Source organism: Microchirus variegatus (assembly GCF_963457635.1).
Source record: "Microchirus variegatus genome assembly, chromosome: 3".
NCBI classification, from domain to species: Eukaryota; Metazoa; Chordata; class Actinopteri; order Pleuronectiformes; family Soleidae; genus Microchirus; species Microchirus variegatus.
Genome location: NC_139804.1, coordinates 140,506 through 163,896, shown reverse-complemented (window position 1 = coordinate 163,896; position 23,391 = coordinate 140,506). Strand labels below are relative to the sequence as shown.

Sequence of the window (23,391 nt, the reverse complement as noted above, 5' to 3'; positions counted from 1 at the left end):
CTACTCTGTCTGTGTGTGTGTGGGGGGGGGGGGTCGTTGACACACCCACCAGACAGGTTAACTGGAGAGATATTCCATCTTACTGGCAGTCTTCGCGGGGTGACTGAATCTGCAAGTTGCTTCGTGATTGCTCTTTCTGAACAGAAATAAACTCTTGTTTGATTCCTGAGTGTTAGGGTTTAGTGGCGTGGACCCGAAAGCAGACGGAGACGGAAGTGGCTATTTCAAAAAAAATATACATTTATTTACAAAAACGTATAACAAAAAACGACTTCCCAAAAGTGGGAAGTGATAGGGGATAGATAGAGAGATAGGTGGAAAAAATGTCCTTGCAGCTACTGCGGGGGTGACTCGGCAGGTCGGCGGTGATCCAGAGTGGAAAACAACTCACGAACGTGGCACAGGAGATCCCAGGAGTGTAGGGAGACCGGAACAGCCAAAGAGTTGAAGACCAGCAGGAGACGTGACGACCTGGAGCGGAGACGAACGGGTAAGTATCTTTCTAGGTAAGTACAGCGAGAGAGCTAGCAGCATGTCTTTACCCAGTAGGATTGAAAACGATCTGACACCGGTGAGGAGGAATGGCTCCGCCTTTAAGCCCCGCTGATTGTTCATCCGGCGCAGGTGAGGTGGAGCCGCGCAGGTGTTAACGATCACCGGTGTCTGGGAACTGAGTCAGCCACAGGTCCGATTCCTCCACCGGTTTTAGGAGGGAGGCATGGAAGGTCGGGTGGATCTTTAACGCCTTGGGAAGCCTCAGGCGGGCGGCGGAGTTGTTGACCATCCTCTCGATGATGAAAGGCCCGATGAACCGAGGCGCCAACTTCCGGGACTCGACCTGTAAGGGGAGGTCTTTGGATGAGAGCCATACCTTTTGGCCAGGTCGATAGTCGGGAGCCGGGATGCGGTGGCGATTGGCCTGTCTCTGGCTCTGGAGGGAAGATCGTTGTAGGGACGAACGGACCTGTCTCCACACCGCGTGGCACCAGCGAAGGTAAGTCTGGACGGAAGGGACGGCGACCTCTTCCTCCTGGAAGTCGAAGAGGGGTGGTTGATAGCCCAGAGTCGCCATGAATGGAGAGTAGATGCGGAGACCAGGGAGTTGTGCGCGTATTCCACCCAGGGAAGCATGGAGCTCCAGGAAGCGGGGTGGCGGGCGGCGACACAACGGAGGGCACTCTCCATACTTTGATTGGCCCGTTCTGTTTGGCCGTTGGACTGCGGGTGATAGCCGGATGTGAGGCTGGTGGATGCCCCCAACGCCGAGCAGAACACCTTCCAGACCTGCGACGCGAACTGTGGCCCTCTGTCGGAGACGATATCCTGCGGGAACCCGTGGAGCCGGAAGACGTGTTCGACTAGGAGGTTCCCCGTCTCGATGGCAGTTGGGAGCTTGGTTAGCGGTATATAGTGAACGGACTTCGAAAACCGGTCCACCACCGTCAGGACCGTGGTGTTGAGGCGAGACGGTGGTAGACCAGTAACAAAGTCCACCGCTATGTGGGACCAGGGACGACGCGGGATGGAGAGTGGCTGCAGGAGACCAGCTGGAGGACGGTTCGAGGTCTTCCCCCGGGCACAGACGGGGCAGGCTCGAATAAACTCCGCTGTGTCCTGAGGCATGGAAGGCCACCAAAACCGCTGGCGAAGGAACCGGAGAGGGCGATTGTTGCCGGGATGACAGGTGAGTTTAGAGCCATGCGCCCATTGTAGCACCTCTGATCGAGCCGTGCCGGGGACGAAGAGACGATTGGGAGGACCGTTCCTTGGGTCCGGTTCCTCTCGTTGGGCCAGTCGGACCCTCTCCTCCACAGGCCAGGAAGCAGCCCCCACGACGCAGGTCGGGGAAATGATTGGCTCAGGAGACAGAGAAGGTGGATCAGGTGAGAATTGTCGAGATAATGCATCCGGTTTAACGTTCCGAGACCCTGGTCGGAAGGTGAGTGTAAAGGCGAAGCGCCCCAGAAACAGGGCCCAACGTGCCTGTCTGGAGTTGAGACGTTTAGCGTCTCGTAAATATGATAAGTTCTTGTGATCAGTCCAAATGATAAAAGGAAAAGACGCACCTTCCAACCAATGTCTCCATTCCTGTAGGGCTAGAACGACTGCCAACAGCTCCCTGTTCCCCACGTCGTAGTTCGCCAGGAGAAAGGCGTCGGCTGAAGAAGACTCATGGGTGTAGTTTCTGATCGATTGTGGAGCGTTGCGAGAGAACAGCCCCAACTCCAGTGTCGGAGGCGTCGACTTCGACGATGAACTGTAGGGAGGGATCAGGGTGGGAGCGGATTGGAGCAGTAGTAAAAAGTACATTGAGTCTTTGGAAGGCCGTCTCGGCGTCGTCGGATCAGCTGAAGGGTTGCAGAGGAGAGGTGAGTCGAGTGAGGGGCCCAGCCACCTTACTGTAGTCCCTAATGAATCGCCTGTAGAAGTTCGCGAACCCCAGGAATCGCTGCAACTGCTTCCGGTTGGAGGGTGTGGGCCAGTCCTTCACCGCGCTGATCTTGGCTGGGTCAGGTGACAGCTTCCCCTGGTCGATGACGAATCCCAGGAAGGGAACTGATGACGCGTGGAAGGTGCACTTATCTGCCTTGGCGTAGAGCTTGTTCTCCAGCAGCCTTTGCAGCACCATACGGACATGCTGGACGTGTTCCTCCTCGGACTCCGAGAAGATGAGGATGTCGTCCAAATACACGAACAGGAATTTGTCCAGCATGTCACGTAGAACGTCGTTGACTAGGTGCTGAAAGACTGCTGGAGCGTTCGTTAGTCCGAAAGGCATGACCAGCTACTGCGGGGGTGACTCGGCAGGTCGGCGGTGATCCAGAGTGGAAAACAACTCACGAACGTGGCACAGGAGATCCCAGGAGTGTAGGGAGACCGGAACAGCCAAAGAGTTGAAGACCAGCAGGAGACGTGACGACCTGGAGCGGAGACGAACGGGTAAGTATCTTTCTAGGTAAGTACAGCGAGAGAGCTAGCAGCATGTCTTTACCCAGTAGGATTGAAAACGATCTGACACCGGTGAGGAGGAATGGCTCCGCCTTTAAGCCCCGCTGATTGTTCATCCGGCGCAGGTGAGGTGGAGCCGCGCAGGTGTAAACGATCACCGGTGTCTGGGAACTGGGTCAGCCACGCCCCCTGCAGAGTCAGAGCAGGGAAGAGAAAAAACAGCAGCAAACAAAAACAACACTAATAATAAAATTTGAGGAGAAGGTGCAGGTGAGATCGTAACACTGAGCTGGCTCCAACATCCATCTTTTACCAAATTATCCTGACAGAGACCATGGATAATTACTCTAATGGAGGCAGTTTCACTGCAGCAGGCCTGAAGTAGTGTAAAATTGCATTGGTTTATAACAATGGCATAATAGAAAACAAATCAAATTATTTAAGTGTTTTTTAACAAAATCTTTTATGACTCAAATCAAAAATACATAGGATCATAGAGAGACATCCGTGTTGACAGTGTTACTTTGTGGTGCCACGACCCATGATGGCTTTCTTTGTGTTTCTGTCTGGCCTCGCAATTATTATGTAACATTTGTGGCAACCATGGCAAAACTGTGAACAAGTCGGGCAACAGACATTTTGAGTTATTCACAGATTCTGAAAGTGTGATTTCTAAGCTTTCCAACAATGTCTAACATGTGTAAATCAGATAATATTTGAAGAAGATGTGGCCATTTGAATGTAGGCACTCCTCAAACTGCTTTAGGGAGAATGTCAGCCTCAAAGATTTACACCTTCTGGAGCCAAGAGACAGAATCATCACATTTACATAGAACAACCCCCTCCTGGTCTAAGCTGTCAGTGAAACCACACCCTGCTCTGTATGAGCACAGATACTATTGTTGTGAGCTACACTGCTACACAGAACAATTCATACAATACATTAAAAAACTGGACATAATATCCTCTTAAGATTTGAAATGAAATAACTTAAAAAATATATATAGAAGGGAGGGGGGGGGGGTATTTTGTTATCATTTATTGTCCTTACACTCCTGTAGTCATATTTCCATCAGGATCAGGATCGAAAATAGACACATATTTCTAAAAATCAAATGAAATGTAATGTATTGAAGTGTCTCTGTGGTGTAGTGTGGATGGATCAGTCTGTTACTGAATGAGCTGATGATGTGCTAACTCTCAGCTAGTTGCTAAATCATTAGCATCACAGGCCATTCTTCATACACGAAGCTGTGTCATTCACACATTAAAAGACAAAATGTGTTTTAATCCTCGTATGTGACTTTGAATGAACACTAAGGTTATGTAGATTAACTATTTTATCAACCCTCCTAACTCCCCAGTTGCTAATGTATCTACTGATACCTGCGAGAAAATCCTAAATTTTTCACTGATAAAATAGAGAACATCAGATCATTGTTTACCCCCTCCTCATCACCCACTCTACTCTGACTACTCTGGTGCACCAGCTATTTTTAATAAATTTCAGCCCATTTCTCTCACTGAACTGCGGGATTTAGCACTGTCTACATGTTTTAAGCATGTGGTTGTCCAACCCTTGCTTAAAAAACATAATCTTGATGCTAAATGCCTGGAAAATTACCGCCCCATCTCTATGCTTCCTTTTTTCTCTAAAGTTCTAGACAAAGCTGTTTTATCACAGTTGACTCCTTTTCTGACCACCCACAACATACTAGAACCTTTTCAATCAAGATTTAGATCCCTTCACAGCACAGAAACGGCCCTTCTTAAAGTAATTAATAATCTGCTCCTCACGTTGGATTCTGGTGATAATGCCATCTTGATATTACTTTTTCACAATTATCATCCACAGTGCAAAAAGAAGAAGAAGAAGAAGAAGTTGTGCACCTCAGCCTATTTGTTAATCCAAGTTCAGTCGTCTCGGGAAAAGTCCATTCCAGTATTTCCGAATACCGCAGTTCAGTCCAGTACATGCGTCGACTCCAACACAAAATAAGGAAGTAAACCTTAAAAAAACACCTGGAACCCTTTGGGAGGGTTCCACCAAGAACCCATATGAAACCTGTTATTTAGGAAAAGGGGGACCAATTTGTCAATATGTGCATCAAACTAAAGACAGTGGTTCTACATCTCAACCCACTAGGGCTACGGTTAGAGGATATGATAGAGGAAGTGATATTGTGACAAACTGGGAAACAGAGATGTTAACATGAATCTATAAATCACAGATATGAAATAAAACATCATAATATACATCAGCATTTATCTGTAGACATGAAACACAAACCAACTAAATGTTCCACGATCCTGTTAAAACCAGAGGAAAACACAAAGAAGGCCATCATGGGTCGTGACACCACATAGTTTCAAAGTTAATACTGCCGTCTCTCTGGCTGCTCCACTCTGTATTTTAGAAGTAACTCATATTTAATTATTTACCAGATCAAAATGCAAGGAATAAAGTCAATAAGTAATCAATTACTTTTTTTTTTCATTTTGTTATTTTGCTCAAAACCCAAATGTGTTAATGGGCCACTTCTGGTAGTAACACGGGCAATGTTTTTATATTTATATCATCTTTATTAAGTCATGACATGTTAAAATCAATGTATAGACATGAGAACAAGGACCAATTATGAAACACTTCCAAAAAACCTAAAACACATATGTTGGGCATCAGCACTTGTCAGGCTCTTTCACCCTCATCCACAGCATGGAACAACTCTAATCTAAGGACCGACAACTACCTTCAGACACAGTTGTGAACAATGTAGAGCTCTGGTTGTTGCGAATGAGAGGCTACCAATCCTATGTTCACTTGGAGTATATCAAGTGTAGACCACAGCCTGACACAAAAGTCTTACTTGCTGTTGTTACTATGATTGAGTATTTTATATAGATGTAAGAGGGGGGAAATTGTATGAAGTTTGGGAAAGAGTACTTTCTGTGTACACCAGTCTACAGCTGAATTACTGTAATCTGGCGTTTTATGGCAACATCCATTGAAAAACTAACTTTTCAAGTCATTGGTCTTTGGATTACACAGACAAAAGTTTAAATTCATGAGATTGAGCTTAAAGCAGGAGTTGATACATCTTCACAGATATGAAATAAAACAACATCATATTCATCAGCATTTATCTGTAGAGATATAACATAACATATAAACTTACAAACAAAGGTTCTCCAAGGCTCAACATCAGCAGATGGAAATGGATTAAACAAACAATGCTCTGCAACACACGACCAGTCAGACCAGCAGAAAACAAGATGGCCAACTTGAACTATAAACTAACATGTGATCTTGAATGACCAATGGAAAACAAGGACCTTAAAGTGACAGTTTCCTTAAAAAATACCCATGAAATGGTCAATGTTTGTATTTATATAGCGCTTATCTAGTCTTATAAAGCTGCTTTACACTACAGTTGTTGCCATTTACTCACATTCATACAGTGCATTTATGTGCAGTGCATTTTCTATGACTCATCTGTTATACCCATTCACACGGTGCCAGCACAGCTGTCAGGAGCCATGTGGGGTGAAGTGTCTTGCCCAAGGACACATCAGCAGGTAGACGAGTGAAGCTGGGAATCAAACCCATAATCTTCAAGTTGAAAGACGACTTGCTCTATACTACCACTGAGCATTTTTAAGAAACGTCATGTCTTGACACTTTGCTCATTGACCTGATTTCATGATGAAGATTGTGAGTTTTCTAAAATATTGCTCTCCTGGAAGTGAAGTAAATCTTCATCCTGTGTCATTTGCCATGACACAGGATGTTGCTGTAACCTGACTGTAATTGATCAATATTCCAGGTTTGAGGCAGTTTTAACTTTGAAACTTTGTGGTGTCACGACCCATGATGGCTTTCTTTGTGTTTCTCTCTGGTCTCAACAGGATTATATAGCATTTGGGTCCAAATAGCGCCACCAAGAGGCCAAAGCTGGAGGCCAGGATGGCAAAAACCTCCACTGCATCTGCATATTTGCCTGGTGAGCTGATGTAAGCAGGGACAAAGGCCACCCACACTGCACAGAAGATCAACATGCTGAAAGTGATGAGTTTGGCCTCATTGAAACTGTCTGGAAGATTCCTTGCTAGAAAAGCTAACAAACAACTGAGGACAGCCAGTAAACCAATATAACCAAGTAAAAGTGCAAAACCAACAGTGGACCCAACTGCACACTCATAAACTATCTTGTCACTGTGATACTGGGTGTTTTTATGAGGCACTGGTGAAGCAGAGACAAGCCAGACAGTGCAGATTGCTGCTTGAACACAAGTCAGAACCAGAACTGTCCCTCTCTGCTGCACAGCACCAAACCACTTCAGACTGGACTCACCTCCTGGTTTGGAGGCCCTGAACACAGCCAGAACCACCATGGTTTTCACCAGGATACATGAGACACAAAGCACAAAGCTGATGCCAAATGCTGCATGTCTTAGTTGACAAGTCCATAATCTGGGTCGTCCAATGAAGAGCAACGAGCAGAGGAAACAGAACTTTAGTGACACCAAGAGAAGAAAACTGAGTTCTGAATTGTTGGCACGAACTATAGGTGTGCTGTGATGATGGATGAAGATGCCCAGAACAACAGCACAGATACATGTGCCCAACAGTGAGATGGTTGTCAAGCAGATACCCAGAGGCTCATGGTAGGAGAGGAACTCTGTTTTCTTAAGAACACAGTGGTCACGCTGGGGGCTGGACCAGAAATCTTCTGGACAACTGGTGCACTCCATGGAGTCTGAGAAAAGAGGGTGATGAGATACATGTTAATACAACATCTCTGAACTGTGCTGTTTAAAAGTTTACACTCACCAGTTGTATTGCTGATCTTTCCCTCAGAACAAGGGACACAGTCAAAACAACACTCAGGTTCCCCCTTCTTTCTGGCCATGCGGGAACCTGGAGGACAACTGTCACTGCACACTGACCGAGGAGGCTGTGTGGACAAACATCACTGTCTGTTAGACTCATCTATAATGATTAAGGGAAAGAGATGGTCGTCTGAAAAAGTAAGAAGTTACCTGTTTGGATTCAAAGTTCCAGAAGATTTTGTCTTCATCCAGTGTGAGTTCTTCACCTTTGAAGGCTGACCTCTTAACATCACCCACTCTCTGGACTTTAGTTCTTCCATCAGGGAGCCACACCCAGTTCATGATGTCATAAACCGGTAAGGCATCACCATTTTCATCAAATGACACTTGATCACCAAATGTTGTGGTGAAGTTGACTTTTTCCATGTAAAACATAATCTATGAAAATCCAGATTAGTTAGAAAGGGAAACACTAAATTTGATTCTATAAAGAATACTCAAAGTAGGATTCATCAATCCAGATTCTACATCTCTATCCCCCACATGAAGGTCACTGGGGGCTCTGGTTTTAGTCCCAGATGAAATAGAACTAAAGGCGGGTCACACCCTGGACAGATCACCAGTCCATCACAGGGCCACATAGAGACAAACAACCATCCACTCAAAGTGATGAAGTGACATTTAGAGTAGAGTGTAAAGTGATATCTCACCTGCCATGGCTCCAGTCTTTGTAAATGAGCACAGGTGTTGTTGCTGAAAGGTCCTCTCCCTGGCTCACACTGCAGCATGTCATCAAGAGCATACGCCAGAGCGTACACAGCCTTATACACATTATACTCTGGTCTGAGGTCTGAAACATCCACCAATTCATTCTCCACATTCTCTAGAACTTCCTGTCCAGTGCATAATTCTCCTCCAGCTTCCACCCAACCTGCTGGAGGTGGTGCAAACCTACACTGAAATGTGTGTTCCCAGAACTGATTCACCTGAAATGTAGTTCATTTTTAAGTCAATGCCAGAATATTATTCTTACAAATATCAAATCAGAGCAGAAACTCTCACCAGGCTGTTTCCATCTGTGTTGTTGTGATGTAGATCAGGACGTATTTGTAACAGGAAGTCTCTGAGTCCTGGTATTTCTCCTCGACGGATGGAGATTCCCAGTGTTCCACTCAGGTATGACATGAGGTGAGGAGTCTGAAGTGAAGTTCCTGATGACCAGGCTTCACTGGCAATCCACTGCAGGCCTGTCACATTCTGCCTCACCACCTGTGTATTGTGTTATCATTAGTATATGAATTCATACAAGTAAAGTAAAATAGTTTCCACAGTTGATGTCATACACAAACCTTTACACACTATTACATGCAAATTAAAGTTTTCCTGGTCAAAAAAAAAAAACTTACTGTCAAACCTTAGAAGCAGCTTTAACTATTTAAAAGTGAAATATTAGTGATTAAATCAGTTTGCAAAAAGCTATCAAAAAAGCTAGCTACATCTCTTTCAGGACTGACCTCTTTCATGAGGTTAATGACTTGACTCTCATATGCAAACACAATCACCACTCGAGCTGTAGATTTCCTCATCACATCCACTATTCTCCTTAGTTCAACAGGGTCATCACCCCAGGGCAAAATCTCTGTGTAAGCCAGACAACCTCCACCAGCTGGACCCAGATCAGAGTGAAAGGATCGGGCAGCGTGGACTCCATAATCATCATCATTAATGAGCAGACCTGCCCAAGTCCAACCAAAGTGTTTTAGAATCTGAATCATAGCATTCACCTATGTGGACACAGAGCAGAGGGATTAGTGCACAGGCTGGAATCATCTTTACTAGAAATCCTGATCAACAGCTTCATCAAAGACTCATAATCACTGTCTTTAAGTGTTGTATATCTGACACCACACAACTCTGTCACTGAGACATATAACATGACTGGTGACACACTCTTTTCTTTTTGTAGATAGATTTTCACCTGAAAAGCATCACTCGGGATCGTCCTAAAGAAAGATGGAAACTGTTGTCGGTCACTCAGACAGGAACATGTGGCATAATAACTCACCTGTAAATAGAGCAAACCACTTCTTGTGAGAAAAAATAATGCTATATCAAATATTTTCAAATATTATATAAAAAATATCAGATATTGATTAAATGTTCTTCTGAATAATACATTTCTATTTACATTAAATTCAAAATGTAATCATAATGTTTGAAGTAAAAAACTTAAAAACTTACCAGAGGCACTCTGTACAAACCTACTACTGTAGAAATGGCTATAGAATTTGAAGAGGAACCATCTCCCACAATCCCTAGGACTGGAGGAGTTCCTACACAGTTCTCCTCTAATGTAATTTGCTCTTCTTGACCACTGACTAAGGTCAGTGCTGCACGAAATGCAATTCCTAGTTGAAGGCAGGTATCATACAGACTGTATCCCAGAGTCACATTAGGCAGCAGGTTTGACTTTCTGTTGATCTCATCAATAGCAAAGGCCATGGTCTGAGACGCTCTCATTGCTAAAATATTAAAACTAACAAACATATTGTTTTTACTTTTCATAAATACTTATTTTGACTTTGCAAAGTTACACGTGTTTCACAAGGATAGATACTGTCAGACTCACCTGTAGCAGGTAGGCAGCTGTGGCTCTGAGGTAAAAGTCAGGTCAGGATCAGCAGAAAAAAAGTTAATTCCAAAAATTCCACCTAGAATCACATCTCCAGGTTTGTTCAATCCATTTGGATCAAACTGTCCCTGTAACTGACAAGAGGAGGAAGAAAGAGAGGAGGACACAGCAGAGGATAAGCAGCAGTACAACATTAGCAAGAGCAACTTGTTATCTAAAAATACCCTCATGACTTTGCTCTGGTTCATCATTTACTGAGTTCAGTCCTGTTACTCCATCATCTTTTATTGACTTATGATAATGTTTATTCTTGGACATCACCTATCAGGGCAGAATAACAAGCTGTCGGGGCAGGTCCTCACCAACGTCATGTGTTATTTACATTTGTTCTATCTTTTACTTTTACATCAGTGTGTGTGTTTGTCCAGTATTTTAGTCACATGTATATGCTTTGTAAATGAATGATTGAATACAAACGGTTATCTGTTATTAAACTGTGGCTGTTTGAACAACAAGGCCAGACCATTTATCATTCTATAAATATAAAAAACTGACTTTAAGAAGGTGAAGAAAAGAGAATCATTCTGGTGGTTGCTAACTAACTGTGTGTGAGGTGGAGAACACTCATAAACACTGGTTGCTTTTATCGGTTCGTCTGATCAATGTTTCAAAGCTCCCAGTCCAGCACACCACAAACAGCTTTACTGCTAAGATACTACACTCTTAGAAATAAAAGTGCTAAGTAGAACCATATAAGGTTCTTAGGCTTGTCTTTATAGGAGAACCCTTTTTGGTTCCAGGTAGAACCTTTTTGAAAAGGTTCCACCTGGAACCCTTTTAGAGGGTTCCACCAAGAACCCCTTCACACCCCTTATTCAGGAAAGGGGTTTTAAATGGTTCTCTGGATCAAAATGGTTCATACTGAAACCGTTAGTGTTACCAAGAACCCTTGAAAAAGCCTTCCTTCAGGAAAGGATTTTAAGAAGCAAACAGGTAGAACCTTAGCCCTTGTAGAAGGACCCATTTTGGAACCTTTATTTCTTAGAGTGTATGGAGTGTTTTTAGCCTTGGAGCTAATGTGGAAGTTAGCACCACCAACTTATGGAGACTGTTACGGAAATTTTGTATTGATATTGTATAAATGTTAAAGTATGACCTGTAGTGACCTAAGATCAAGGGACCATTTGCTATTTTGTTTTACAACAGTTGGAGACACAGGGGTTTGAGTCATAACACCCTATCTTCCTCTTTCCCTATGTGGGGTCTTCCTGATTCCCTCTCTTCCCGATTCCCTCTCTTCCCGTGGGAGGGAGGAAACCTTTTGTTCTACTCTGTCTGTGTGTGTGTGGGGGGGGGGGGTCGTTGACACACCCACCAGACAGGTTAACTGGAGAGATATTCCATCTTACTGGCAGTCTTCGCGGGGTGACTGAATCTGCAAGTTGCTTCGTGATTGCTCTTTCTGAACAGAAATAAACTCTTGTTTGATTCCTGAGTGTTAGGGTTTAGTGGCGTGGACCCGAAAGCAGACGGAGACGGAAGTGGCTATTTCAAAAAAAATATACATTTATTTACAAAAACGTATAACAAAAAACGACTTCCCAAAAGTGGGAAGTGATAGGGGATAGATAGAGAGATAGGTGGAAAAAATGTCCTTGCAGCTACTGCGGGGGTGACTCGGCAGGTCGGCGGTGATCCAGAGTGGAAAACAACTCACGAACGTGGCACAGGAGATCCCAGGAGTGTAGGGAGACCGGAACAGCCAAAGAGTTGAAGACCAGCAGGAGACGTGACGACCTGGAGCGGAGACGAACGGGTAAGTATCTTTCTAGGTAAGTACAGCGAGAGAGCTAGCAGCATGTCTTTACCCAGTAGGATTGAAAACGATCTGACACCGGTGAGGAGGAATGGCTCCGCCTTTAAGCCCCGCTGATTGTTCATCCGGCGCAGGTGAGGTGGAGCCGCGCAGGTGTTAACGATCACCGGTGTCTGGGAACTGAGTCAGCCACAGGTCCGATTCCTCCACCGGTTTTAGGAGGGAGGCATGGAAGGTCGGGTGGATCTTTAACGCCTTGGGAAGCCTCAGGCGGGCGGCGGAGTTGTTGACCATCCTCTCGATGATGAAAGGCCCGATGAACCGAGGCGCCAACTTCCGGGACTCGACCTGTAAGGGGAGGTCTTTGGATGAGAGCCATACCTTTTGGCCAGGTCAATAGTCGGGAGCCGGGATGCGGTGGCGATTGGCCTGTCTCTGGCTCTGGAGGGAAGATCGTTGTAGGGACGAACGGACCTGTCTCCACACCGCGTGGCACCAGCGAAGGCAAGTCTGGACGGAAGGGACGGCGACCTCTTCCTCCTGGAAGTCGAAGAGGGGTGGTTGATAGCCCAGAGTCGCCATGAATGGAGAGTAGATGCGGAGACCAGGGAGTTGTGCGCGTATTCCACCCAGGGAAGCATGGAGCTCCAGGAAGCGGGGTGGCGGGCGGCGACACAACGGAGGGCACTCTCCATACTTTGATTGGCCCGTTCTGTTTGGCCGTTGGACTGCGGGTGATAGCCGGATGTGAGGCTGGTGGATGCCCCCAACGCCGAGCAGAACACCTTCCAGACCTGCGACGCGAACTGTGGCCCTCTGTCGGAGACGATATCCTGCGGGAACCCGTGGAGCCGGAAGACGTGTTCGACTAGGAGGTTCCCCGTCTCGATGGCAGTTGGGAGCTTGGTTAGCGGTATATAGTGAACGGACTTCGAAAACCGGTCCACCACCGTCAGGACCGTGGTGTTGAGGCGAGACGGTGGTAGACCAGTAACAAAGTCCACCGCTATGTGGGACCAGGGACGACGCGGGATGGAGAGTGGCTGCAGGAGACCAGCTGGAGGACGGTTCGAGGTCTTCCCCCGGGCACAGAAGGGGCAGGCTCGAATAAACTCCGCTGTATCCTGAGGCATGGAAGGCCACCAAAACCGCTGGCGAAGGAACCGGAGAGGGCGATTGTTGCCGGGATGACAGGTGAGTTTAGAGCCATGCGCCCATTGTAGCACCTCTGATCGAGCCGTGCCGGGGACGAAGAGACGATTGGGAGGACCGTTCCTTGGGTCCGGTTCCTCTCGTTGGGCCAGTCGGACCCTCTCCTCCACAGGCCAGGAAGCAGCCCCCACGACGCAGGTCGGGGAAATGATTGGCTCAGGAGACAGAGAAGGTGGATCAGGTGAGAATTGTCGAGATAATGCATCCGGTTTAACGTTCCGAGACCCTGGTCGGAAGGTGAGTGTAAAGGCGAAGCGCCCCAGAAACAGGGCCCAACGTGCCTGTCTGGAGTTGAGACGTTTAGCGTCTCGTAAATATGATAAGTTCTTGTGATCAGTCCAAATGATAAAAGGAAAAGACGCACCTTCCAACCAATGTCTCCATTCCTGTAGGGCTAGAACGACTGCCAACAGCTCCCTGTTCCCCACGTCGTAGTTCGCCAGGAGAAAGGCGTCGGCTGAAGAAGACTCATGGGTGTAGTTTCTGATCGATTGTGGAGCGTTGCGAGAGAACAGCCCCAACTCCAGTGTCGGAGGCGTCGACTTCGACGATGAACTGTAGGGAGGGATCAGGGTGGGAGCGGATTGGAGCAGTAGTAAAAAGTACATTGAGTCTTTGGAAGGCCGTCTCGGCGTCGTCGGATCAGCTGAAGGGTTGCAGAGGAGAGGTGAGTCGAGTGAGGGGCCCAGCCACCTTACTGTAGTCCCTAATGAATCGCCTGTAGAAGTTCGCGAACCCCAGGAATCGCTGCAACTGCTTCCGGTTGGAGGGTGTGGGCCAGTCCTTCACCGCGCTGATCTTGGCTGGGTCAGGTGACAGCTTCCCCTGGTCGATGACGAATCCCAGGAAGGGAACTGATGACGCGTGGAAGGTGCACTTATCTGCCTTGGCGTAGAGCTTGTTCTCCAGCAGCCTTTGCAGCACCATACGGACATGCTGGACGTGTTCCTCCTCGGACTCCGAGAAGATGAGGATGTCGTCCAAATACACGAACAGGAATTTGTCCAGCATGTCACGTAGAACGTCGTTGACTAGGTGCTGAAAGACTGCTGGAGCGTTCGTTAGTCCGAAAGGCATGACCAGATATTCAAAGTGTCCCACCGGCATGTTGAAGGCAGTCTTCCATTCGTCCCCCTCCCTTATACGAACCAGATGATACGCATTGCGTAGGTCGAGTTTGGAAAAAATTCTAGCCTTGCACAGCGGGCTGAAGGCAGCGTCCATGAGCGGTAGGGCGTACTTATTATGGACCGTGAGACCGTTATGGATCGTTGAGACCACGATAGTCAATGCAGGGCCGTAGGGTACCATCCTTCTTTTGTACGAAGAAAAAACCCGCGCCGACAGGGGATGACGAGGGGTGAATGAGTCCAGCGGCCAAAGACTGGTTGATGTATTCTTCCATACATGAACGTTCAGTTTGGGAAAGATTATACAGCCGTCGGGACGGTAACGTGGCCCCTGGAAGCAGGTCGATGCCGCAGTCGTATGGGCGATGGGGAGGAAGAGAGAGAGCCAAGTCTTTGGAAAAAACCTCCCCGAGGTCGTGGTACGCGGCCGGAATCGTGGAGAGGTCTGGCGGTTTGGGAACCGGAACAGGAACGACTGAGAGGGCGGGCAGAGCTGAGCGGAGACAGCGTGAGTGGCAAGGAACGCTCCAGCTGGAAAGCTGCCCGGACGACCAGTCGAACCGGGGGTTGTGGAGCGCCAACCAGGGCAGGCCCAGCACGACCGGAGAGGAAGACGACGGGATCAGGAAAAGTTGAAGCAGCTCGTGGTGATTCCCGGACAGCACCAGGGTGATGGGTTTGGTACGATGAGTGATGGTGGCCAGGATTCTGCCGTCGAGGTCATGGATCTCTTTGGGTGTCTCGAGCGGGATCGTGGGAATCCCGGCCTGGTGTGCAGTGTCCAGGTCGAGGAAGCAATCGTCCGCACCAGAGTCGACCAGGCAGGAGAGTGGGATCGAATTCTGGTCCCACCGGAGTTGACCTGGGAGGATCACACGCTTCTGGGCAGCACAGGAAACGGCACCGACGCCAACACTCCTGCGTGTGTTGGTGGGCTTAGTCTTTTGGGCGAACTGGGCAGTTGGCACGTTGATGACCCAGTTCGCCACAGTAGAGACAGGCCCTGCTCTTCACCCTCACCTTCCGGGTCAGCCACGCCCCCTGCAGAATCAGAGCAGGGAAGAGAAAAAACAGCAGCAAACAAAAACAACACTAATAATAAAATTTGAGGAGAAGGTGCAGGTGAGATCGTAACACTGAGCTGGCTCCAACATCCATCTTTTACCAAATTATCCTGACAGAGACCATGGATAATTACTCTAATGGAGGCAGTTTCACTGCAGCAGGCCTGAAGTAGTCGTGTAAAATTGCATTGGTTTATAACAATGGCATAATAGAAAACAAATCAAATTATTTAAGTGTTTTTTAACAAAATCTTTTATGACTCAAATCAAAAATACATAGGATCATAGAGAGACATCCGTGTTGACAGTGTTACTTTGTGGTGCCACGACCCATGATGGCTTTCTTTGTGTTTCTGTCTGGCCTCGCAATTATTATGTAACATTTGTGGCAACCATGGCAAAACTGTGAACAAGTCGGGCAACAGACATTTTGAGTTATTCACAGATTCTGAAAGTGTGATTTCTAAGCTTTCCAACAATGTCTAACGTGTAAATCAGATAATATTTGAAGAAGATGTGGCCATTTGAATGTAGGCACTCCTCAAACTGCTTTAGGGAGAATGTCAGCCTCAAAGATTTACACCTTCTGGAGCCAAGAGACAGAATCATCACATTTACATAGAACAACCCCCTCCTGGTCTAAGCTGTCAGTGAAACCACACCCTGCTCTGTATGAGCACAGATACTATTGTTGTGAGCTACACTGCTACACAGAACAATTCATACAATACATTAAAAAACTGGACATAATATCCTCTTAAGATTTGAAATGAAATAACTTAAAAAATATATATAGAAGGGAGGGGGGGGGGGTATTTTGTTATCATTTATTGTCCTTACACTCCTGTAGTCATATTTCCATCAGGATCAGGATCGAAAATAGACACATATTTCTAAAAATCAAATGAAATGTAATGCATTGAAGTGTCTCTTAGGTGTAGTGTGGATGGATCAGTCTGTTACTGAATGAGCTGATGATGTGCTAACTCTCAGCTAGTTGCTAAATCATTAGCATCACAGGCCATTCTTCATACACGAAGCTGTGTCATTCACACATTAAAAGACAAAATGTGTTTTAATCCTCGTATGTGACTTTGAATGAACACTAAGGTTATGTAGATTAACTATTTTATCAACCCTCCTAACTCCCCAGTTGCTAATGTATCTACTGATACCTGCGAGAAAATCCTAAATTTTTCACTGATAAAATAGAGAACATCAGATCATTGTTTACCCCCTCCTCATCACCCACTCTACTCTGACTACTCTGGTGCACCAGCTATTTTTAATAAATTTCAGCCCATTTCTCTCACTGAACTGCGGGATTTAGCACTGTCTACATGTTTTAAGCATGTGGTTGTCCAACCCTTGCTTAAAAAACATAATCTTGATGCTAAATGCCTGGAAAATTACCGCCCCATCTCTATGCTTCCTTTTTTCTCTAAAGTTCTAGACAAAGCTGTTTTATCACAGTTGACTCCTTTTCTGACCACCCACAACATACTAGAACCTTTTCAATCAAGATTTAGATCCCTTCACAGCACAGAAACGGCCCTTCTTAAAGTAATTAATAATCTGCTCCTCACGTTGGATTCTGGTGATAATGCCATCTTGATATTACTTTTTCACAATTATCATCCACAGTGCAAAAAGAAGAAGAAGAAGAAGAAGTTGTGCACCTCAGCCTATTTGTTAATCCAAGTTCAGTCGTCTCGGGAAAAGTCCATTCCAGTATTTCCGAATACCGCAGTTCAGTCCAGTACATGCGTCGACTCCAACACAAAATAAGGAAGTAAACCTTAAAAAAACACCTGGAACCCTTTGGGAGGGTTCCACCAAGAACCCATATGAAACCTGTTATTTAGGAAAAGGGGGACCAATTTGTCAATATGTGCATCAAACTAAAGACAGTGGTTCTACATCTCAACCCACTAGGGCTACGGTTAGAGGATATGATAGAGGAAGTGATATTGTGACAAACTGGGAAACAGAGATGTTAACATGAATCTATAAATCACAGATATGAAATAAAACATCATAATATACATCAGCATTTATCTGTAGACATGAAACACAAACCAACTAAATGTTCCACGATCCTGTTAAAACCAGAGGAAAACACAAAGAAGGCCATCATTGGTCGTGACACCACATAGTTTCAAAGTTAATACTGCCGTCTCTCTGGCTGCTCCACTCTGTATTTTAGAAGTAACTCATATTTAATTATTTACCAGATCAAAATGCAAGGAATAAAGTCAATAAGTAATCAATTACTTTTTTTTTTCATTTTGTTATTTTGCTCAAAACCCAAATGTGTTAATGGGCCACTTCTGGTAGTAACACGGGCAATGTTTTTATATTTATATCATCTTTATTAAGTCATGACATGTTAAAATCAATGTATAGACATGAGAACAAGGACCAATTATGAAACACTTCCAAAAAACCTAAAACACATATGTTGGGCATCAGCACTTGTCAGGCTCTTTCACCCTCATCCACAGCATGGAACAACTCTAATCTAAGGACCGACAACTACCTTCAGACACAGTTGTGAACAATGTAGAGCTCTGGTTGTTGCGAATGAGAGGCTACCAATCCTATGTTCACTTGGAGTATATCAAGTGTAGACCACAGCCTGACACAAAAGTCTTACTTGCTGTTGTTACTATGATTGAGTATTTTATATAGATGTAAGAGGGGGGAAATTGTATGAAGTTTGGGAAAGAGTACTTTCTGTGTACACCAGTCTACAGCTGAATTACTGTAATCTGGCGTTTTATGGCAACATCCATTGAAAAACTAACTTTTCAAGTCATTGGTCTTTGGATTACACAGACAAAAGTTTAAATTCATGAGATTGAGCTTAAAGCAGGAGTTGATACATCTTCACAGATATGAAATAAAACAACATCATATTCATCAGCATTTATCTGTAGAGATATAACATAACATATAAACTTACAAACAAAGGTTCTCCAAGGCTCAACATCAGCAGATGGAAATGGATTAAACAAACAATGCTCTGCAACACACGACCAGTCAGACCAGCAGAAAACAAGATGGCCAACTTGAACTATAAACTAACATGTGATCTTGAATGACCAATGGAAAACAAGGACCTTAAAGTGACAGTTTCCTTAAAAAATACCCATGAAATGGTCAATGTTTGTATTTATATAGCGCTTATCTAGTCTTATAAAGCTGCTTTACACTACAGTTGTTGCCATTTACTCACATTCATACAGTGCATTTATGTGCAGTGCATTTTCTATGACTCATCTGTTATACCCATTCACACGGTGCCAGCACAGCTGTCAGGAGCCATGTGGGGTGAAGTGTCTTGCCCAAGGACACATCAGCAGGTAGACGAGTGAAGCTGGGAATCAAACCCATAATCTTCAAGTTGAAAGACGACTTGCTCTATACTACCACTGAGCATTTTTAAGAAACGTCATGTCTTGACACTTTGCTCATTGACCTGATTTCATGATGAAGATTGTGAGTTTTCTAAAATATTGCTCTCCTGGAAGTGAAGTAAATCTTAGTCATTTGCCATGACACAGGATGTTGCTGTAACCTGACTGTAATTGATCAATATTCCAGGTTTGAGGCAGTTTTAACTTTGAAACTTTGTGGTGTCACGACCCATGATGGCTTTCTTTGTGTTTCTCTCTGGTCTCAACAGGATTATATAGCATTTGGGTCCAAACAGCGCCACCAAGAGGCCAAAGCTGGAGGCCAGGATGGCAAAAACCTCCACTGCATCTGCATATTTGCCTGGTGAGCTGATGTAAGCAGGGACAAAGGCCACCCACACTGCACAGAAGATCAACATGCTGAAAGTGATGAGTTTGGCCTCATTGAAACTGTCTGGAAGATTCCTTGCTAGAAAAGCTAACAAACAACTGAGGACAGCCAGTAAACCAATATAACCAAGTAAAAGTGCAAAACCAACAGTGGACCCAACTGCACACTCATAAACTATCTTGTCACTGTGATACTGGGTGTTTTTATGAGGCACTGGTGAAGCAGAGACAAGCCAGACAGTGCAGATTGCTGCTTGAACACAAGTCAGAACCAGAACTGTCCCTCTCTGCTGCACAGCACCAAACCACTTCAGACTGGACTCACCTCCTGGTTTGGAGGCCCTGAACACAGCCAGAACCACCATGGTTTTCACCAGGATACATGAGACACAAAGCACAAAGCTGATGCCAAATGCTGCATGTCTTAGTTGACAAGTCCATAATCTGGGTCGTCCAATGAAGAGCAACGAGCAGAGGAAACAGAACTTTAGTGACACCAAGAGAAGAAAACTGAGTTCTGAATTGTTGGCACGAACTATAGGTGTGCTGTGATGATGGATGAAGATGCCCAGAACAACAGCACAGATACATGTGCCCAACAGTGAGATGGTTGTCAAGCAGATACCCAGAGACTCATGGTAGGAGAGGAACTCTGTTTTCTTAAGAACACAGTGGTCACGCTGGGGGCTGGACCAGAAATCTTCTGGACAACTGGTGCACTCCATGGAGTCTGAGAAAAGAGGGTGATGAGATACATGTTAATACAACATCTCTGAACTGTGCTGTTTAAAAGTTTACACTCACCAGTTGTATTGCTGATCTTTCCCTCAGAACAAGGGACACAGTCAAAACAACACTCAGGTTCCCCCTTCTTTCTGGCCATGCGGGAACCTGGAGGACAACTGTCACTGCACACTGACCGAGGAGGCTGTGTGGACAAACATCACTGTCTGTTAGACTCATCTATAATGATTAAGGGAAAGAGATGGTCGTCTGAAAAAGTAAGAAGTTACCTGTTTGGATTCAAAGTTCCAGAAGATTTTGTCTTCATCCAGTGTGAGTTCTTCACCTTTGAAGGCTGACCTCTTAACATCACCCACTCTCTGAACTTTAGTTCTTCCATCAGGGAGCCACACCCAGTTCATGATGTCATAAACAGGTAAGGCATCACCATTTTCATCAAATGACACTTGATCACCAAATGTTGTGGTGAAGTTGACTTTTTCCATGTAAAACATAATCTATGAAAATCCAGATTAGTTAGAAAGGGAAGAAAGCATTTAAAGTTCAGTTCTTTCTTTACACTAAATTTGATTCTATAAAGAATACTCAAAGTAGGATTCATCAATCCAGATTCTACATCTCTATCCCCCACATGAAGGTCACTGGGGGCTCTGGTTTTAGTCCCAGATGAAATAGAACTAAAGGCGGGTCACACCCTGGATAGATCACCAGTCCATCACAGGGCCACATAGAGACAAACAACCATCCACTCAAAGTGATGAAGTGACATTTAGAGTAGAGTGTAAAGTGATATCTCACCTGCCATGGCTCCAGTCTTTGTAAATGAGCACAGGTGTTGTTGCTGAAAGGTCCTCTCCCTGGCTCACACTGCAGCATGTCATCAAGAGCATACGCCAGAGCGTACACAGCCTTATACACATTATACTCTGGTCTGAGGTCTGAAACATCCACCAATTCATTCTCCACATTCTCTAGAACTTCCTGTCCAGTGCATAATTCTCCTCCAGCTTCCACCCAACCTGCTGGAGGTGGTGCAAACCTACACTGAAATGTGTGTTCCCAGAACTGATTCACCTGGAAGATATTAGTAAAAAAGAAATTTATTTTGTTAATCATGATTAATCTTGTTATTGCAAAAGTCAGATGTGATAGATTTTTTTTTAATTCACCGCAGTTTTTCCATCTGTGTTGTTGTGATGTAGATCAGGACGCATTTGTAACAGGAAGTCTCTGAGTCCTGGTATTTCTCCTCGACGGATGGCGATGCCCAGTGTTCCACCCAGATACGGTATGAAGTCAGGAGTCTGGATCACAGAAGCTGTTGTCCAGGCTTCACTGGCAATCCACTGCAGGCCTGTCACATTTTGCCTCACCACCTGTGCATCGTGTTATCATTAGTATATGAATTCATACAAGTAAAGTAAAATAGTTTCCACAGTTGATGTCATACCAGACCTTTACACACTATTACATGCAAATTAAATTTTTCCTTCCTCAAAAAAACTTACTGTCAAACCTAAGAAGCAGCTTTAACTATTTAAAAGTGAAATATTAGTGATTAAATCAGTTTGCAAAAAGCTAAATGTTTTTTGCAACACATCTCTTTCAGGACTGACCTCTTTCATGAGGTTAATGACTTGACTCTCATATGCAAACACAATCACCACTCGAGCTGTAGATTTCCTCATCACATCCACTATTCTCCTTAGTTCAACAGGGTCATCACCCCAGGGCAAAATCTCTGTGTAAGCCAGACAACCTCCACCAGCTGGACCCAGATCAGAGTGAAAGGATCGGGCAGCGTGGACTCCATAATCATCATCATTAATGAGCAGACCTGCCCAAGTCCAACCAAAGTGTTTTAGAATCTGAATCATAGCATTCACCTATGTGGACACAGAGCAGAGGGATTAGTGCACAGGCTGGAATCATCTTTACTAGAAATCCTGATCAACAGCTTCATCAAAGACTCATAATCACTGTCTTTAAGTGTTGTATATCTGACACCACACAACTCTGTCACTGAGACATATAACATGACTGGTGACACACTCTTTTCTTTTTGTAGATAGATTTTCACCTGAAAAGCATCACTCGGGATCGTCCTAAAGAAAGATGGAAACTGTTGTCGGTCACTCAGACAGGAACATGTGGCATAATAACTCACCTGTAAATAGAGCAAACCACTTCTATGTTTTTTCAAATATTTTCAAATATTCAAGGTTGATTACTCAACTGTCAGATATTAATTAAATGTACCAAATAATACATTTCTATTTAAATATAATTCAAAATGTTTGAAGTAAAGAACTTGAAAACTTACCAGAGGCACTCTGTACAAACCAACGACTGTAGAAATGGCTATAGAATTTGAAGAGGTAGTATCTCCCACAATCCCTAGGACTGGAGGAGTTCCTACACAGTTCTCCTCTAATGTAACTTGCTCTTCTTGACCACTGACTAAGGTCAGTGCTGCACGAAATGCAATTCCTAGTTGAAGGCAGTTATCATACAGACTGTATCCCAGAGTCACATTAGGCAGCAGGTTTGACTTTCTGTTGATCTCATCAATAGCAAAGGCCATGGTCTGAGCCTGTCTGAATCCTATAATATTAACACTAACATAAACATATTGTTTTTACTTTTCATAAATACTTAATATAATAACTTTGCAAAGTTACACGTGTTTCACAAGGATAGATACTGTCAGACTCACCTGTAGCAGGTAGGCAGCTGTGGCTCTGAGGTAAAAGTCAGGTCAGGATCAGCAGAAAAAAAGTTAATTGCAAAAATTCCACCTAGAATCACATCTCCAGGTTTGTTCATCCCATTTAGATCAAACTGTCCCTGTAACTGACAAGAGGAGGAAGAAAGAGAGGAGGACACAGCAGAGAATAAGCAGCAGTACAACATTAGCAAGAGCAACTTGTTATCTAAAAATACCCTCATGACTTTGCTCTTCATCTCTTTACTGAGTTCAGTCCTGTTATTACATCATCTTTTATTGACTTATGATAATGTTTATTCTTGGACATCACCTATCAGGGCAGAATAACAAGCTGTCGGGGCAGGTCCTCACCAACGTCATGTGTTATTTACATTTTTTCTATCTTTCACTTTCACATTAGTGTGTGTGTGTTTGTCCAGTATTTTAGTCACATTGATATGCTTTGTAAATAAATGAATGAATAAAAACTTGATCTGT

The 23,391-nt window shown here is 44.8% G+C and overlaps 1 protein-coding gene across 1 annotated transcript; it reads right to left on the bottom strand.

Annotated features, from left to right (window-relative positions):
* Window positions 1-6,173: 6,173 nt before the first annotated feature.
* Window positions 6,174-23,099, bottom strand: LOC310924579 (uncharacterized protein; the record flags this gene model as incomplete). The annotated part of the gene is made up of 25 exons (XM_083886361.1): window positions 6,174-7,706; window positions 7,781-7,904; window positions 7,990-8,217; window positions 8,490-8,765; window positions 8,842-9,048; window positions 9,294-9,563; window positions 9,758-9,844; window positions 10,021-10,301; window positions 12,395-12,589; window positions 12,702-12,767; window positions 12,925-13,665; window positions 13,804-13,994; window positions 14,176-14,352; window positions 14,434-14,678; window positions 14,785-15,431; window positions 15,590-15,610; window positions 19,258-20,172; window positions 20,247-20,370; window positions 20,456-20,683; window positions 20,985-21,260; window positions 21,356-21,562; window positions 21,803-22,072; window positions 22,267-22,353; window positions 22,510-22,804; window positions 22,903-23,099. The coding sequence occupies 25 exons, from the start codon at window positions 23,097-23,099 to the stop codon at window positions 6,787-6,789; spliced, it is 7,275 nt and encodes a 2,424-aa protein (XP_083742487.1). The 3' UTR covers window positions 6,174-6,786.
* Between the last annotated feature and the right edge of the window lie 292 nt (window positions 23,100-23,391).